Below are 18,050 nucleotides of genomic sequence, written 5' to 3' on the forward strand. Positions count from 1 at the left end.
ATCTACTTGGGCATTTCACGATCAGAGCTAAATAAATTGATGTTTTCCTCTTTCAAATGCTTATCCCGTTGAACTTCCCAACCTTTCCGTTATTATTTCGTATGTGAGCAAGCAGAACGACAAAGCAGTTTCTCCCATGCTTATAAACCATATTTTTGTGTAACCCTATATGCTCTCCAGCATTTTGTATTCAAACTAAAATTACTTTGGAATAAAAGGTTTACTATTTTGTTTTTGTTTTTATAATGTTAAATGCTGTGTTGTTGCTTAATTATGTTTGTTTATGGTTGAAAAGAGTAACCCTCCTACCCAAATTATAGACCACCAAATGATAATGTTGGTTAATGTTGATGTTATAATCAATAAAGTGCAAATGCAGGCAAGTAGTTTATCGCAGGACCACAGTGATAAAATCAAATACATTAGAATTTTTACATGACAGCGCAGTCGGTATTTGCTGCAGAAGATTCGCTTTCCAAAGCTCTTTCGCTTTTCCCAGGAACGTTAGTTTTACTTAAATCGCCAACACTAACTTGCACATAGCTATCACTGGAACTGACAGGAGTCGTGGGTCTTTCCCACTTTTCCCTGTCATTAGATGGCCCCGGTTTTTCAACTATTTCTGTCATTTCTATAGGTTTAGATGACAAAATTTCTTTGTTTGGCTCTTGTCGGTTGAAAATATTAGATAAAAATGATTTAAAACTAGAAGGTGTTTGCGTTGTTTCTGAAGGTAGTTCCACCCCAGTATTTGCGTTTGAAATATGTTTATCTGAATGGCTGTGCACCTCAGCAACTTGCTTTAAAGGGGTCATTTGTGCATTGGAAGCATCTTCTTGCATTGCTGAATAGTCTGTGATGTTCATTTTTTCGGATGAACCTGGTTTATTGTAACGAGATGAGTTGGATAGCTTTCGATGTGAAGACATTGGGTCAGACACTCCACGTGTTTGAAGGCTTACTTTTCGTGGAGGAGGAGAATACGATGTTTCTACATCAACATCACTGCTTTCATCTCTCTCTGCTACTGGAGGAAGGAAGTCCGTGTAATTTTCAGATGACAAGCTATAGCCTCTGTCCACCCTTCTCATGTTGTTGTTATTTGAATTGTAATTATGACGCGACAAAGGCATCATGGAGCGAAATTGCCCAACAGGCGGTGGCAAGACAACGTCCCATTCTTCATCCGAGTTTTCATTTTCGCTCATGTCGCTAGTTGACAAACTTGCGCCTATTGTTGCAGTAGCTATGGGTTGACTGTAGGACGGATACACTACAACACAAAACACGTTACAACAACCATGCAGTTTCACAACGTACGCGTATAGTGCTAAGTTAGATTGAGAAAAAAACGCATCTACTTCAATACCACGCTTAGAACTATGTTTCACTGTGGTTTAATGATGCGACATATGCAGAAGTTCAATTTTTTTGGGGGGCTGTAAAAATTTAGCATGCTAGTTTATAGTTTCAGTCTTCAAAACAATAAGTTTATCTTACTTTAAATTAAAAAAAAAACTATACAAATTTTTTTAAATGAAATAAGTGACTGAATTTGATTGCAAATACATAAATTAACATCGCATGGTTGAGGTAGATACGTTAAACATTAAACATGCATAGAAATAAAGTATACATCAAAGAAAACATTTAGTGCACTCCTTTCTTTGTAGCCTTTACAGATTGTTAAAAATCGGCCAACCACTGAAAATAAAAAATATAAACAAAGGATTTTGTGTAATGAAAAACCTTTCTTCTCACCTTGCCCTGCTCCGAAGCTGTAAAGATCGGAATCCATCGGAAGATTTGAAAACGATTGCTTCATGCTGGACTGGTCATCATTCCGGTAATAGCGCTAAAATATAGTTAGAGTAGACAAATCAATCATACGATGCAAAAATGCTACAATCTATTCACTTAGGCCAATTACTGCAAAGAACAAAGATCTCCAACTTGCAACAGGAGACATTACTATGCTCTCAAAAATGTGAATTCATAATCGAACTTAATATTTATATCTATCAATATGACTCATGTTATATTCTTCTTTTATGGTATTCATAGGAAGGAATGTTGTAATAAGGAGCCATAAGTCAAAAATTATTTGTTTTTCAAAATTTCTATGACTTCCAATCTTTTCGGGCATATTTCAAAATTTTCTACTTAGCTAATGATCTATTTTAATAATGTCAGTATTCCATTTTGATAATCAAAAGTGCAATGCATTTAAAGGAACGATATAAAATAGCAAATACAATAGGCTGGAAGCTGAGGTGGGCATCTGCTACTTTGAAAATCTCTAAAAATGATTCGTTTTTTTTTTCTACTTTAAATTGGAAAGTAGCGGAGGTATAACTGAAACAAATGCCTCGCCTCTACCTTGGGAAAAAAGTAATGTCACTAGTGTATCCGCTACTCCAATAAAATGTGGTACCGCTATCTATACCAAAATAGCGCAAAAGCAGCGGCGTTACAAAAGTAGCGCGCTACTGCCCACCTCTAGCTGCAAGACGACACCTGACAGCACAAACACATTTAAAAATTCACCAATGAATGGAATGACTTCACATACAAAGATGATGAAAAATGAAACGTATTCCAAATATAAAGATTTAACGTGTACATGTGAAAATTTTTAATAAGAACCTTAACTGTTGTCAGATCGTTTTAATTAAGCACCTAAAAAAGTAAATTTTTGTGAACCTTTGGAACTATGCGTTTCAGCAGTCATTGATGTTTTTAATCTAATTTAATTTTAGATACTATTGACCATATGATCAGCCTGTTCAGGTAACGTTGCTGAAGTCACACGGTGTTGCAGAACAGGAGCGACTGAGCGTTGATGGAATGCTGTGACTTGGTTATTTTAGTTTTCAAACTGTCTTCCGGGAATTGGATAAAGTAGGCTACATATGAGCTTATGAGCATGTAGGAGTAGACTTTTGCAAAAGCTTTAGCAAAAAAGGCAATTTAGTTATAAAAGTGACACAATGTGAGTCACGTGACTAAACATCAATGCAACAAACAAAGCACAACACAGTGACATCGCCAAGCCACCTCTTTATTTTCGGCGTGCAGCCGAGGCAGTGAGATTGCCCGAGTGTAAGTGTCCGATATTTCAGTATCTGACGTCAAACTTCTTGATCGTTGCCGTGACGGATGGCTTCTGCCAAGATTTTCCGTGTTCAAAGAAGCGGAAAATGGTTCAGCTTGTTCGTATTCCGTATTGTCTCCTCCAACCAAACGTTCCTCGTCTCCCGGCGTGCTAGCTGTTATTGATATAAACGGCGACTGCGTGTGGCAAGTTCGAAGAGATTTTGATCGTCGCTCTGGATTGTGTGACAAAAAATCTGGTGGTACATTGTTGCAGTTTTCTTCCAGATACAAAATCTCGTAATCTCTATTATCCATTGCACGTTCATTTGGATTTACAAAACCTTTATCTTCCTCAAATTGAGCATGGCTTGGTCCTTCCATACCCAGTACTTCATCGTATATTTCGTCGATATTCTGCGGCTATGTCGAGTAAACAAAACTAAGAATTAAAACAGTGATAACGACATAAAATTATACTTTAGCCGTTTAGCGAAACCCTTTTTCTCTGTTGATGACTTTTTTACGTTTATCGGGCCAACCAGGCTGTTAGCCAAATGCTGGTTAAATTGATGGTAAAAGAAATTAAATCAGTTGCATCACTCTCTGAACTCTTCTTTGTATTTTACAGTTAAAAACTATTTTAGCTTTTCCTGGATGGTGCAAACGCTGCATCATTTTCATCTGCAATTATTTTCTGTTTTATATCAATGCTTATATGTTACCTGATTTAATTTAAAATACCCCTGCAGTAAATGAAAGCTACAAAGTCTTTCTACCTTATCTTGAACATCACTCATATCTTGGCCGCTGTGCCGGTCCATCAAAGGACTTGTAAAGGGAGTAGTCTCTCGTGATCCGTAAGGTGAGTGTTCACTTACACTGAGAGGCATGGTACCACCTGCCTGTGATAAAAAGTATTGTTTAGTGGTAGATTACATGAAGACGTTTACAAAAACAACTACAAAATTTTTATAAAAAGCTGATCAAAATTCCAAATTAAAAGTGATGAAAACAGCTTTATTCCAAACAGAGAAATAGTAAGCTAAGACAGTTTAATTCCCTAGAATTTTAAAAGTCTAAAGGTCTAAGCAGAATATACTGTACCTCGACTTAGCTTTAGTGTTTTACGAATACATAGTTTAGCTTCTGAATTATATTCGTAAAAAAGCTACCTACAATATGCGCAAAATAAAAGCTACAACTTTAGGTCTACACACATTCCGCACTTATCCGCACATACCAGCAGAAACCTTAGGCCATGTGCCAAAAAACGGATCATTAACCGACCTTGGCAAAATAATGCTATTAGGAAGATTTTACTGGTTAGAAAACTAGCAAGCTAAATTACTCCAATTCTTACATTTGTTGTTGATGCTGAAGCAATGGAAGCCATGCTGTGATCAGTAGAAAGTTGACGAGTCACATTGTCGACATTGTTGGTAGTTACCGACATAGGCTCAGACATGCTTTCAAAGTTGTGACTGCTAGCCTCAGGGACTGTTACCCGATGAAATAATGTCTGACGTGGAGTTATGGCAGTCCTTTTCCCGTCTTTGCGCTGCTTGTAAGATTTCCAGTGTTCGTACATAAGCAATGCACCGTATAACTTTCCAACAGTTACAACACCATCTACAACAAAATTTGTGTATGTTTATGCGACAAGAAAGCGTAGCACCTTTCTGCAGCATGTGGATGCTTTTGCGAAATACTGAAGTAGCGTAAATATTTCTTGTGGTCGAGAATTCACTTCCACGAGTCCATTTAAGTCAACTAAATCGTGTCAACAAGTTTGATTAAACGACTTTGAAATGTGACGAAAAGAAAAAAGTGACAACTGAAAACAAACTATATCAATTTATTACATTTCTGTAAACATTGTAAAATACATTCCGATGTGTTGCTTTGGTATTTGCTTCAAACAGACAAATTAACAATGTCTGACCTTCTTCTTGTGGAAGCAACAGATCAATTTTTTTCTGAGAAAGGTTTGGCCAAGCAAGATGAATCTCTTTGCGAAGCTCCTGGTCGAGTTCCCATTGATCTCTAAAGCAAGAGATTTAAATGATTTACCTACAATCATTCTTCAATGTTAGTGGAGATTTTTCTTGGTTGAACCGCAAGCAACCGAAAATGCACTATAAAAAAAATCCTAGAGTACAAAATAAGGTGCCAATTGGATAAAAAGTACAATTCGTATTTAAGTCCGTTTTGCAAAATAGGGGTGAATTTTTTTTTAATCTAACTCTGATAAGAATTCACGAAAAACGTCAAAAGATTTCAACGAAGGATAATTGTGTAAAAAAGACCGACAATTTGGTGTGCGATCTCTAAGATACTTTTTTGGTTGAATTAGCTACATCAAGTGCTTCCTCGCTTTGGTGGAAAAATATCTTCTGGACATACTAATGCATGTAAGCTAAAGCTCGCGTCGTGCGAACAACAAAACTTTTGAAAGCTATTTGAAGAAAAGTGAAAGAAAGTCCTACCCAGACACAACTTTATCGGTAAGCTACATATCTTCATCAGATTGGGTACAAATCTGGGAAAGATATGTAGCCTAGCTGATAAAGTGACCACATAGATAGTTTCCAGATCAGAATAACCGATTAGTGGTGAGTATGACAATTTCAAGCAGTCCATCATATTTAGAAGACATCTAAATGCTTTGTCATCATTTTGTTTCAGGTTTCTGTTGATTTGTGTTTTCAGCAGGCAATAGGTTCTATAGCTAAATTTCTCCAAAAGAATGAGGGAACACTTGTGACAAACAGAACTTCGAGTTTGCAGTTAAATCTGCTCCAGTCATCATGGAATTTATCATTCCCTCCATTAATTATCCTCTTCTCAACATTAACTGGTGCACGTGTCAGGATTTGATTAATGACGATATTCGTCTGGCGCATCGGTTCCATGTCCCCTACTTAATGAGACGATTTGATTGTGAATTCTATTCCTTTGGGAAAGCTTATCGACCAGTTTGCCGACTTTACGGAAGGACAACCTGATAATACTACAAATAAATACAATAAAACAATGACACAACATTGCACGCAATATCACACCTGTACGTTTTTTCCGGTCCATCGTCCTCTTGCGGTATCATTTTTATGTGCAACGACGTTCTTATCAAGGCCAGCAGAGTCGTTGAAAAATTCACTTTTCTATCTCCGTTAATTGGCATGTTCATTTGTATTAATCTCTGTAGAAGCAGCAGATACATTTTAAGGCTTGAAACGCAATAATATAACAGCTGCATTGACTTAGTGCACGCTTGTCAGTAATCATTTAAGATACTTCAATATAGCCTAACTGACAAAGCTTGATGAATTAGCCATGTGTAACTGTGATACGTAACTGCGATCCACCAGTTCTAGTCCGTACTATTAATTTGAAATATAGACAGATTTAAATTCAAACATAACCCCAACGCGATTTTAATTTGAAACGTATCACCAGTCTCCTACCTCTGGTTTAAATGACCAAAAATGAATGAAATTGCACACTTACCCTGTAGGCCACTCGGTTTGGACATCTACGCCCAAAACCTAAAGGTGGTTCCATTCTTCGTAGCATGTCTAGCAAGTCTGTGTACTTGATATAACCAGAAGCCTGAACAAATTGCAAATTTTGTTGCATGAAAAATTTTTTTAATTGTTTGGAATAAACCTTCGCAGATTCTTAATTAAAAAAAACAAAATTAAAGGTATGATGTCGGTTTTTTGTTTTAACGGGTACAGTTTATCACAGTGTTGGAGCAACCTTTTTGTCGTTTACATGTGGGGTAATTAGGAGTTTCACTGACGGGAGAGGATAACCGCTAGCGGCTATACTGTTTCCTCTGAAAAGAAAATTGCGAAACAAGCACCTTTCATACTGATGTTTTGCCAAGAAACCTACCTACTGCATTTCTATAAAAATGTGTTTGAGCAGTGATAGCAGTGTCTTTGTTAAAAAGACATTAAAATGCAGCAAACACAAACAATAAACACACTAGTTGTTTGAACATAATAAATAAACCGTAAAATGTAGTCTGCAGCATTTGTTTTGACTGCGTTTTGATGCATTACACAACAGTTACGTTGCCTGTGTGTACACCGCGGTAGATTGAATATTGAAATCGACCAGGAAACAAAACAAAATCTAATCTGGAGTAGCATTTCTAAAACAAGAATCTAGCAAAGGCAGAAATCTAGCTGGTACTCTATTTTTAATAAAATTTTAGAAGACAGCAATCACCCTATGAAAATGGTAGGCCTATTGCCAGACGTGCCTTGTATTTGGCAATAGAAAAACTGTTCAAAATGCCAATATTCTAATTTGATTGTGTTCTACGTAAATAGAAATCAATTGTTGTCACGGAAAAACTTACTGTTGGGTCAATTTCTGCCCATATCTTTATGAATTCGTCTAGATGATGAGGACCAAGAATCGAGGTATCTCGTGTTAAATATTCAAAGTTGTCCATAATGACAGCAACAAAAAGATTCAGCATCTAAAATACATTACGATGATACTGTGTTATTGCTGCATCCACAATAAACACTTGCTGAACTTAAAGAAAAATTCATCAAAACACAAAAAAAAGTTTGGCTACACTATTATATTATCATGGCGGTTTAGTGAGTATTTTGGGCCTGAGCCCTGAGATCCTTCGACCTAAAACCAAGACACTTTTAAAGAAAAACGCATTATATCTAACAAGGTAGTTTCTTAGTTTCAGGTTCCTTGGACAGTGAGTTTACGGACCACTAAAATCATCCTAGACCCAAGTTCAAATATACTCGCTATAAACGTTACTGTACATTATTATAGTGTATCAATTTATGAGCACCAGTTGTTGTGCGATTAATGAATGATAAGCTGGTTTAAAATGATGTCAAACAAAGTCATAATCTTGTAATCAAAAATTACAGACAATTTTACTTTACAATTTGCACTGAACCCATGACGTTGCGGTTTATTATCGAGAAACTGCCAGGAAGTAGATTCGAAACATATCAAATTCGAAGATAAGGTATTTTCTCAAACAATCAGCAACCCGAATCATAAAATTTTATATAAATTAACATGTACGTAAGTCTGGAAGTGGCCTGTGTGCAAGACAATGAAAACTGTGTATTTTCACTTAAAACAGACTTCTATGTGTATTGCCATTTTGATGTTTTGTATCCAATCTACAGTTCAGTTCAGTTTATTTATTTTTCTGCTTGCGAATAAACAAAGATATACACAACACAATAAACAAAAATAATTCGCACAACGAAGATGGCAGCAAAAGACTTATTTATTCGATCTGGCAGTCTTAGGCTACATCTGAAAGCACGACCATGCTAATCAATACCTCTCAGGAATGTTCAGAAGCTTTACGATGTCAAGCTGACTAGCCAGTATTTTTCGATATACCATTTGAACACTCACCAAAAATGAGCAAAAGAATATGAAAGTTGTAAAGTAGATGTAAGAAATTGAAGATCCGCATCCTTTCTCCAAGTTTTCACTTTCTGACAAGGGATCACAGTCTGCCTCCACACAATCCAACATGATACTCTGCCAAGCTTCTCCGGTAGCCGATCTGCAAGTCAGGAAATTGATGATGTTTTTTTTTTAAGCAAATTAGGCTGTAACATTAGTTTGTACAGTCTATGAGCGTCTTTGGCTATACAAATGAGGTTCATCAAGCACAACTTAATAGAGGACGACAAAAGTAAACTCTCGGGCACCATTCAATCTTTGAAAGGTAGCTCAATGCGGATATCGTATGCACTTGGGCAGCTCTCCCGTGATTTGTCACAACCTAATATCCGCCATTTTCAAGTTTTCGAGATAAACGACTATTTGTGTTTATAGCTGTAAAATTAACAAGGTAAAATACTGGAAGCTGACTTTTGGAAGGCTGGAGCGGACAAGCAAACAAAATTTAAGCCAATTTTTTGTTTGTTTATTAAAATATGGCGTATATTTGGTTTTTCCAGATAACTAGTTGTAAAGAATGTATTAGGTTTGTATGGTAAAACCTAATATAATCTCGATGCTGGCTTTATCCGCCTTATTGGCTTATTTAATGTTATGCTTTTGTATGGTAAAATCTAATATAAGCTCAGTGTTGGCTTTAACCACCTTATTGGTTTATTTAGTGTTATGCTTTTGTATGAAAAAGCTTAATATAAACTAAATGTTGGCTTTGACTACACTATAATTTTATGATTTTGAATAGTAAAGCCTAATATAAGATTATTGGCCACTAAATTGCCTTGGCAGATTTGCACAAGGAAATTTTTGCTATTTGCTGTGATATGTTGGTTTTAAATCACAGTCATAACATTTCAGGAAGATAATCAAATTTATTTGTCCACCGGATAATGGTGTTATTAAAATAACCAAACTTCTAGTTAGGCCTGCAGGTAAAACCGCAAGGCGTCGTTACCGTTTTAGTCATTCCATGGATAGTTTCTACGTAGAGCCTAAGCGTAGGCTACCGGTAGGCCTACTTAAAATAGCAAGAGTCAACAATACAAGCCTAAATCAAATCTAAAGTAAGCCTTTGAATTTCTCCCAGAACTGTGTATCATTTCGTCACTGTAATCTGTAGATAACTTTGCTGATATATCAGAGAAGCCTGCTAGGTTAAAGGCTATCGCCGATTTAAAATCAGTTGCTGGTAGCCTACTTAATTACCATGCATTTATTTAAGGCTACCCTACTACACTGGCTACACAGCATCTGGTTTGGTTGATTAGAAATGACCAAACACACTGGGTAGCGTACTCCCAGGCCTCTGCTTTAAAATCTTAATAAACTTATGCAAGCTAAGCTATTTAGTGTAGGCTACCGCAAAGTCAACTAAGCCATCAGTTCACCAGTACCGGTAGGCTACGAAAAGTCAAACTGTTCGGCGAGACGTAGCCTAAATGATACGGCATTTAATGAAAAGCTAGTGTGCTCGGACGAACATTTTTAAGCTGCATAATTAAGCTTAACCTAGTGGAGCCTAGTGCTTTACAACATTTCAACCCAATCTACTTTATCGAATGCTTTTAAATCCGCTTCACGCAACTCTAAGAGATGTAAGATGTGAAGTAGCCTGGGCTAGTCTGCTGAAATTTTGCCGGTCACGTGACAATTTCCTGTTACTTGATTGGATAGACGAATATGTTAGGTTTTAGAAAATTATTTTTGCACAGATTGGAATATGTTAGGTTTTACACACCAATTATCTCGTAAACCATACTACATTGGAGCACAATTTTTTGTCAGGAGATGCATGAAGTCTTTAAACGTAGAAAAATGCAAAAAAGTCATTTTTGACAAAAGGGCGGATATTAGGTCTACCTAAATCACGGGAGAGCTTTATCCGTGAACCAAGTGTCACCGCAAGTGCTATGATTATTTTATTAGATTAAGATTAAGATAGGCAACGAAGATGAAATGACAACCTTTTTTGATCGCTTTTGTTAAATAATTAAAACTGGATTCCCTGGTTGTGAAATTAAGAACTTTAGATGTAGAACCAATTATTTTTATTTTTCACATATCGAAACAACGAATTACGATGCTCTATGCTGTGTTTGTTTACGTTCACTTTTTTTTCTGGAAAAAATGTCATAATGAATTTTAAGCCGTACATTTATAAGTTTCATGTTTTTATCAAGAGTTGCATAGCTTTGTTCATCCATCGCGATTCGCATAAAATTGTGCTCCATACAGCTAAGAACCAAATAAAAAAAAATTCTCAACTTATGACATACACCTCTGAAAATATCTTGCATGTAAATTAAAAGTAAGCATCTAAATATTGTGGTACATGCCAGTGTACAACTTATCTGAATCGCTTTAATAAAAAAACTGCAATTCATATTCATCAACGATACCGAAATGACTAGTAATTATAGAGTTATATAGAAGAACTCTTCCTACAATAAAAATTGCTCTCTCATTGTGACTCTAAGGCAAGCAATAGCAACAAACGTTGTGTACAATAATACGCACCTGAAGAGCAACATGCAGGCTTGGATGATGTGGCGGAAATTATTATGGTGGTTGATTTCTGTATCTGAGTTCAAAGCTATGTTGCCGAACAGTTGCATCCCTATGATCGCGTAGATGAAGAAGAGCATCACAATCAGCAAGCATACATATGGAAGGGCCTATAAAAATGAATTGTAAAGGTAAAAACTGAAGTTTGTTAAATTCAGTGTGTGTCATGTCATATCCAGACGAAGCTTTTTTTTTTATAGATGATGACGTCGTATACGACGTGCAAGTTGATGCCAGGTGGTCTTTTTGGGATAGAATCAAATTTATCATTTTTGTGTAAAACGGGAAATTCCAGCAAAATTAAAAATTGAACAAAAGATTCTCTATAATTGACGGACGCTCTGTTGCTTTAACTCGACAATCCGAGAGAGAGGCGGAATTCATTAAATTAGAGTCGAAATATCACAAAACTAACTGACCTTTATGGACTGCACGAATGTCCAGAGCAATATCCTAATCGTCTCTCCTTGCCTAAGCAGCTTGATGAGTCGGGCAGCGCGAAACAAGCGAAGGAAGCTCAGGTTGATGAAGCCAGTCTAAAAAGTCGTTTCTAATTAGAATTAAAAATTTTATGGAAATCTTATAATTTTTCTATCACATATGAAAACATGAAAGGTATTTTGTACCTAATAACGAAACAAAGTCATTGCATATCATATATTTCGTAAAATGCGTCATTGATCAATCATCATATATTGTATAGGAAAGATATCCTTCTGAGTAATTCTTTTGTGGCAAAGAAGTTTATACACTTTGAGGCAGAATGAGCAATTCTTGATGCACTAAAACTAGTTTCTATGTAAAGCACAGGTTTAACTTTTCAATCAACAAAGTCAAAGCATTACAAATGGAAGGGGGAAATGAGAATCGACCTCATGCGGTGTTATGACAAGTAGGCTATCATTTTTGCTTTGATGATCAGAAATAAAAATGAACTGAACTGAGAATTAATTCATACAAACATGGATACAAAAGACTTTAATTAGCCAATTTCAGTGTTCAGTTTAACATATTTGATTTGATTAGGTATAGGCCGGAATCAGTTCGTAATACTAAAGTACGATGGTGAAGCTTGTGCAGCAGATGGATGTTGTTGGCTAATAACACAAATAGATTTGATCGCACTCAAATGAATGAAGTGGTGGCCAACGCGATGATGATGCGTCATGCGACGCACATCTCGTCGAAGACTCACCAATGATACAGGTTGGTAGCGTGTTTTAAACAAAGCAAGATCTTTACACAAACGTTCAAAACTCTTGCGAAACTAAGCAGCACTTCGCCCACTATTTGTAGTTATGCGAAAATTGCCTAAAACTGCAAAAAACATAATTGCAAATGTGTGCGAGCGCTTACTCTTAGCATCGTTCAAGTTTCCATGGAAGGCTTACTAGCCAAATTAAATGAAACAAAGCACTACAGTTTTAGCGGCATATCAAATCGTGATATGCCGGTTGAAGAATCTAATACTAATACATGCAGTGAAAAGTGATCTTATCAAATTTAACTACCATGTTAAGAAAGATGAACCGCTCACAAGCATGATTTTTTTCTCGTCATTGCAAAGACGGACGCAAATCAAGTCACTTTCAGCCGCTTTGTTCTTATTTTCGAGTTAACACTGGGAAGCGATTTGTCAGCATTTCCTCGACCTTACTCGGACATATATTAGAGTGGGGCACAGATGCCTTACTTATAGCTTGTTACGTATGATAACCAGACCAGCATATAGTTGAATACATTGTTGAAGGTTGGCGAAATGTTAGTAGAGTTTATATATGAATGCACCACAGCCTCAGTAAATCTGCTACGAGTAATGCGGTTCATTATATATCTTCTCTTACATTAAACTGACGTTTCTTGATGTTAAATTAACTTCATTCTAACATTGATAGCAAAAATCTTCAAAAGTAGAAAACAAACGTAAGCTAACGTTTTGTCTACGTTCAATGTGTTAACAATAAGGCTTTATGCTTAGGGGTTGGCATATCGGCGATCACATGAATAAAACTCAGAGATACTAACGTTTGTTTTCATTACTGGATTTCACCAAGAAATTTGTCTACCAGCATTAATTCCTTTAACACTTCAGGAGACATAAAATCAACGAAAACGTACAAAATTTTAACTCAGCCTAACACGACCTACCGTATCATGCTGTGAATTGATGTGAGTTCAGCATAGAGGTCAGAGTTCAGGAGTGCAAGCAAACAGAAAAGAAACGAAGATGATTTAAAACCCAAAATATAAACATCGATAAAACATAGGAAAACTAATTCTGAACAGTTGACATAAACCTACTTCACTATTTCAAGGAAATATGATGAAATAAATATCGAATTTCAGCAACCCATAACCATGGAATGCGTTCGAAATCCGGTGTAACGGTCCGGGAGTAACATTAATCTAAAAGCAACTAGGGTTGCCAAATGTTTTTTTTTAATTTGGATTGTAAAACTGATATAAAAGCTAGATTAACTATTAGAAATACTCGAATACAATATTTGTAATTATAATAAATTGTCTAATATTACAGTATAAAAGCGTGGATTGATTCGATTTCTTTCCTTCAACACAGGATAAATCTCAAATTGATTAGATTTTTTAAATGTTTTTACTTTTAACTGGTATCTCTTTTGCCGTAAATATAAGGTAACGTCTAATCTAGCGCAATTTTCTGGCCGAAAATACGCATTCTGGAAGTTAACGTAATCATTTCTGAATTGATGTACTCCTGGAGCGCTGCACCGGCGTAGTTTGGGTTAACAACATTTTACTGGCTTTGTATTTAAAAACAGATCAAAAATTTAAATACGGTTCTAAAGCTATGTCTCAAATTAAAAATATAATGCGTCTTTGTAAGTTTTTCACTTTTACAATCTCTTGGTAACAAGCAGTTTAATGTTAACAGTAAAAATCTTACCACTGACACACACTCAACAACAGGAAACAGCCAGCATTTCAAGCAATTTTTGTAGCCTGTAGTCAACACTTAGTGCCAAGTTCATGTGGAAACTTTGGTTTGTATTGTTTAATAACTTTCAAACTTCATCTTATTGCATCATTGCTATGACGATGGTAGAAAATTTTTGAAAGAAAAGTTTTAAATAGGTTAAAACATCAAACACAAACATGCTGTCAACAAGCCGCACAACATCGATGAAATGAAATGAAAAACTGTGTCGAAATTATAACACTTGTATAATAAACTAGATTGAGTTTTGCTTTAGCAGCATGATCGTTGTTTATTCCACAAGTGTATATACAAACAACCCTTCATAGCGTAATGCTGCCGGTTCGCTGTGGTAGTAACTATATGTCACACAAGCTTTCAGAACACAGTTATCTAGTCTTGTGAAATGAGAAATTAAACTGCTACTACCAAAGTGAACCCGTAGCATTAGTCGAAAACAGGTTGTTTGCATCTACACTTGTGAAATTACCCCACTTGGTTAGTTGCAAACATTTTCTAATATTTAACATGTATGATAGATTTTTTGGGAGTGATAATATGAAACGGTTGATAAATGACTGACCAATGAAAATCTGATACAAGATCACGTGACAGCTTATGAAAATGAAATTTTCTTCCAAATCAAACAAAAGTTATTCGGGTGGATTTTGAGACAAACACAACATAATACTAACTCATAGTCCATGTACCTCTGCCTGAGGCGTATTGTGCTATGGAAGGCAACGTTGGTAAATCACCGAGACATGAAAAAGTCAGGATTGATTGATTGATTGATTGATTTTATTTCGTTGTAGGTAAATATAATACAATAAATACAGCAATAAAAAAGGAATTTCCAGCAACGGGAATCTGCGAAGAGACCATGGGTCTTCGAGTCAAGCAGATACCCCAGATTCTAATAGAAGTTCTAAAATTGCGATAAGAATAATTCAATAACGAAAATTGAGACAAGGTGTTAGAAGATGGTCATAGAGAAATATATTTAGTAGTCTATCGGTAGCATAAAGGTAATACAAAATTAATCGTGCTAATATTTGGCGATGAGTGAGTATTTGTGTTGTTTTTTAAAAGAATAAAATGACAATTTACGCAAGCTCGTTGGTAAGGAGTTCCAGACTTTCACTCCGGCATATTTAATGCTGCGCTGGAGTCGGGATGAGGTGTAACGTGGGACAAAATAACAATCATTGGAAGAGTGTCTAGTAAGTCGTGCATTATACATGAGTTTGGTTTTTTCAAAGTAGTGTGCGAAAGGCAGAGGCAATACATCCGTATCAAATTTAAACATGAATTTAGCAATTTCATGTTCGTACAAATCTTTAAGCTTGAGTATGTTAAGTTTCTTATAGAAAGGTGTGACATGATCAGACCACCTGCCACCTGCTACTATTCTGACAGCCTTATTTTGTAAGGTGCTAAGCTTGTTCATTTGTGTCTTGCAGCATGAACCCCAAATCGTTATCCCATATACGATATGAGAATGTACCAGTGCGTAGTATAATTGTAATAATGTTTTGTTTGGAAGAATGTATTTGAGTTTCGACAATATCCCTACAGATATAGAAAGTTTCTTGTGGAGCATATTAATATGAGGTTCAAAATTTAGACCATTGTCAAAAATAATGCCAAGGTATTTGGCAAACTTAACTTGTTCGATCTGAACACAATTATAAAGTACATTGATATCTTCTGGGTAGCTGCATTTTTTAGGAGGGATTACAATGACATTTGATTTGGAAGGATTGATAACTAATTTATTGGCATTAATCCAGTTCTTGATGTTAAGTAATTCAGACGATATTTCCTTTTCTAAGTAGGTTAGATTAGGAGCGTTAATTACCAGGCAGGTATCGTCTGCGAAAAGTCTTGGAACAGAAGACGTGCAGTTTGGTAAGTCGTTTACGTACAATAAAAACAGTAATGGACCCAGCGTTGAACCCTGAGGTACACCGTGTGTTATGCATCTCTGTTCAGATTCCTGTTCATTAATCGCGACATACTGCATTCTGTCTTTTAGGTAGGAGGAGAATAATTCGTTTGCTGTACCTCGGATTCCATAGTGGTTGAGTTTGTATAGTAGAATGGGATGGTATACTGTGTCAAAGGCTTTTTTGAGATCCAAGAGAACCAAACCTGTGTACAGGTTGCTTTTTACGTGTTCATAGGTGGCACTAATAATATCAATAGCGGCATATGAAGTAGAGGAGCCAGACCGAAATCCAAATTGCGTAGGAGCAAGGACAGAATGTTTGTCTAGAAAGGAAGAGACCCTTTTATATATGAGCTTTTCCAAAATTTTTTCGAAAGACGATAAAAGGGAGATAGGTCTATAATTATTTACCTCAAGTTTGTCTCCAGATTTGAAGACGGGTACAACTTTGGCAAGTTTAAATGTATCAGGGAAAATACCGAACTGAAAGGAATAGTTAATAAGATTTGAGAAGGGCAGGGCAATAATCACGGAGGCGATCTGTATGAAATATGCTGAAATGTCATCGTAGCCAGTTGCTTTGTTGGGTTTTAGAGCTCGGATTTCTTTGAGTACCTCATCGCCAGTCGTTGGTTCAAGAAAAATAGAAGAAGGAACGTGGTTTGTAAGGTAGGATGTGAAGTTGTTATCGTTGGCAAGCGGAACGCTGTCAGAGATCTCTTTTCCAACGTTGCAGAAGAATTTATTGAATTGGTTCGCCATTTCGATGGGTTTGTTTGATGACACTCCATCAATATTAATGGAATTGATTGTTTGCTTTGATTTTTGTTTATTTGGCAGCAGTGAGTTAATGACTTCCCATACTTTACGTGGGGAAGATTTGTTCAGTTCAATTTCCGAATGTATATAATTTTGCTTGGAAATGTATTTCAATTTAGTGAGCTTATTTGCGTATTTTTTGTACTCTAGCCTGTCTGTTTGATTCCCTTTCAGGTAGTGCGATTGGTACATTTTTTGCTTATTTTTAATTGAAGTAAACAACCCACTGGTAATCCACGGCTTCCTTTTTAACTTGCACATTTTCCTTGACATTTTTTTCAGTGGAGCGTATTTGTCAATAGCGTTTTTTAAAATCTGTAATAGTTCGCTATATTTATAATCCAGTTCCTGAGGTTGTAATGATTTAATACCCAACAGAAACGTGCCTAGTTGGGAGTTCAAGTCCTCAATGAAGGAAGCCGAATCAAGGTTACGCTTGTCTCTGTAGAAACGAGGTTTGTGTTGATGCGAGTTGTCAACATGGGAAATTATACAAAAAGTAGGGTAGTGATCAGAGATGTCAGACTTAATTATTCCAGGTAATACGGAATGAGAAACATCGTTCGATAAAATGTGATCAATTAGTGTTGACGATTTATCAGTAACTCTTGTTGGCTGAGTAATTATAGGGCAAGTACCATTGCTGTTTAGCATATTTAGATAATTTGTGACCGGTGAAGGGAGAACGTCGTTTAAAATATTGATATTGAAATCACCTAATATATAGTAGGTTTGATTCATTTTGTTTAAGTTACTTAGCACACTGTCCAGCGCATCAACAAAACGTTGGATATTGGTGTTTGGGTGACGGTATACTACGCCAATTTTCATGTTAGCGCTTGTTGTGGTGTTACTTATATTAACAAATAAGCTTTCACAGTCAACACAAGGCACTTCAAAAGGTTTCAAGGGTGTGATATTATATTTGTCTAGTGCGTAAATCAAAACTCCACCTGCAGAAGTAATGGAGTTAACGTATTTATACTCGTACCCAGGTAGCGTAATATTTGACAGAGGAGTGACTTTAATACGAGTTTCAGTTATGCAAATAACATCAGGAAGTTTGTCGAAGTTAGCAAGAAAATCGTACAAAGAGTCAAAATTTTTTTGTAATGACCTGATATTTACATGAATAACGAATAATGATGCACTACGAATTGTCTCAAAAGTAGGAGAGTTGATGTTGTGGTATTCGCA

At 36.1% G+C, this 18,050-nt stretch overlaps 1 protein-coding gene across 1 annotated transcript in view; it reads right to left on the minus strand.

Moving 5' to 3' along the window:
- Positions 1 to 287: 287 nt before the first annotated feature.
- Positions 288 to 18,050, minus strand: part of LOC145764326 (voltage-dependent calcium channel type A subunit alpha-1-like) — a 67,481-nt gene continuing 49,718 nt past the window's right edge. The window contains exons 32-45 of the mRNA XM_082575944.1: positions 14,794 to 14,814; positions 13,279 to 13,287; positions 11,550 to 11,666; positions 11,083 to 11,240; positions 8,515 to 8,668; positions 7,466 to 7,588; positions 6,604 to 6,705; positions 6,159 to 6,295; positions 5,039 to 5,139; positions 4,457 to 4,725; positions 3,873 to 3,998; positions 3,058 to 3,516; positions 1,762 to 1,855; positions 288 to 1,273 (exon numbers count right to left, since the gene is read on the minus strand). Of these exons, the coding sequence (XP_082432070.1) occupies positions 432 to 1,273; positions 1,762 to 1,855; positions 3,058 to 3,516; positions 3,873 to 3,998; positions 4,457 to 4,725; positions 5,039 to 5,139; positions 6,159 to 6,295; positions 6,604 to 6,705; positions 7,466 to 7,588; positions 8,515 to 8,668; positions 11,083 to 11,240; positions 11,550 to 11,666; positions 13,279 to 13,287; positions 14,794 to 14,814 (2,712 nt within the window). The 3' untranslated portion in view covers positions 288 to 431. The remainder of the gene's footprint in view (positions 1,274 to 1,761; positions 1,856 to 3,057; positions 3,517 to 3,872; positions 3,999 to 4,456; positions 4,726 to 5,038; positions 5,140 to 6,158; positions 6,296 to 6,603; positions 6,706 to 7,465; positions 7,589 to 8,514; positions 8,669 to 11,082; positions 11,241 to 11,549; positions 11,667 to 13,278; positions 13,288 to 14,793; positions 14,815 to 18,050) is intronic.

This window comes from Aplidium turbinatum, chromosome 2 (assembly GCF_918807975.1).
Source record: "Aplidium turbinatum chromosome 2, kaAplTurb1.1, whole genome shotgun sequence".
In the NCBI taxonomy this organism is placed as follows: domain Eukaryota; kingdom Metazoa; phylum Chordata; class Ascidiacea; order Aplousobranchia; family Polyclinidae; genus Aplidium; species Aplidium turbinatum.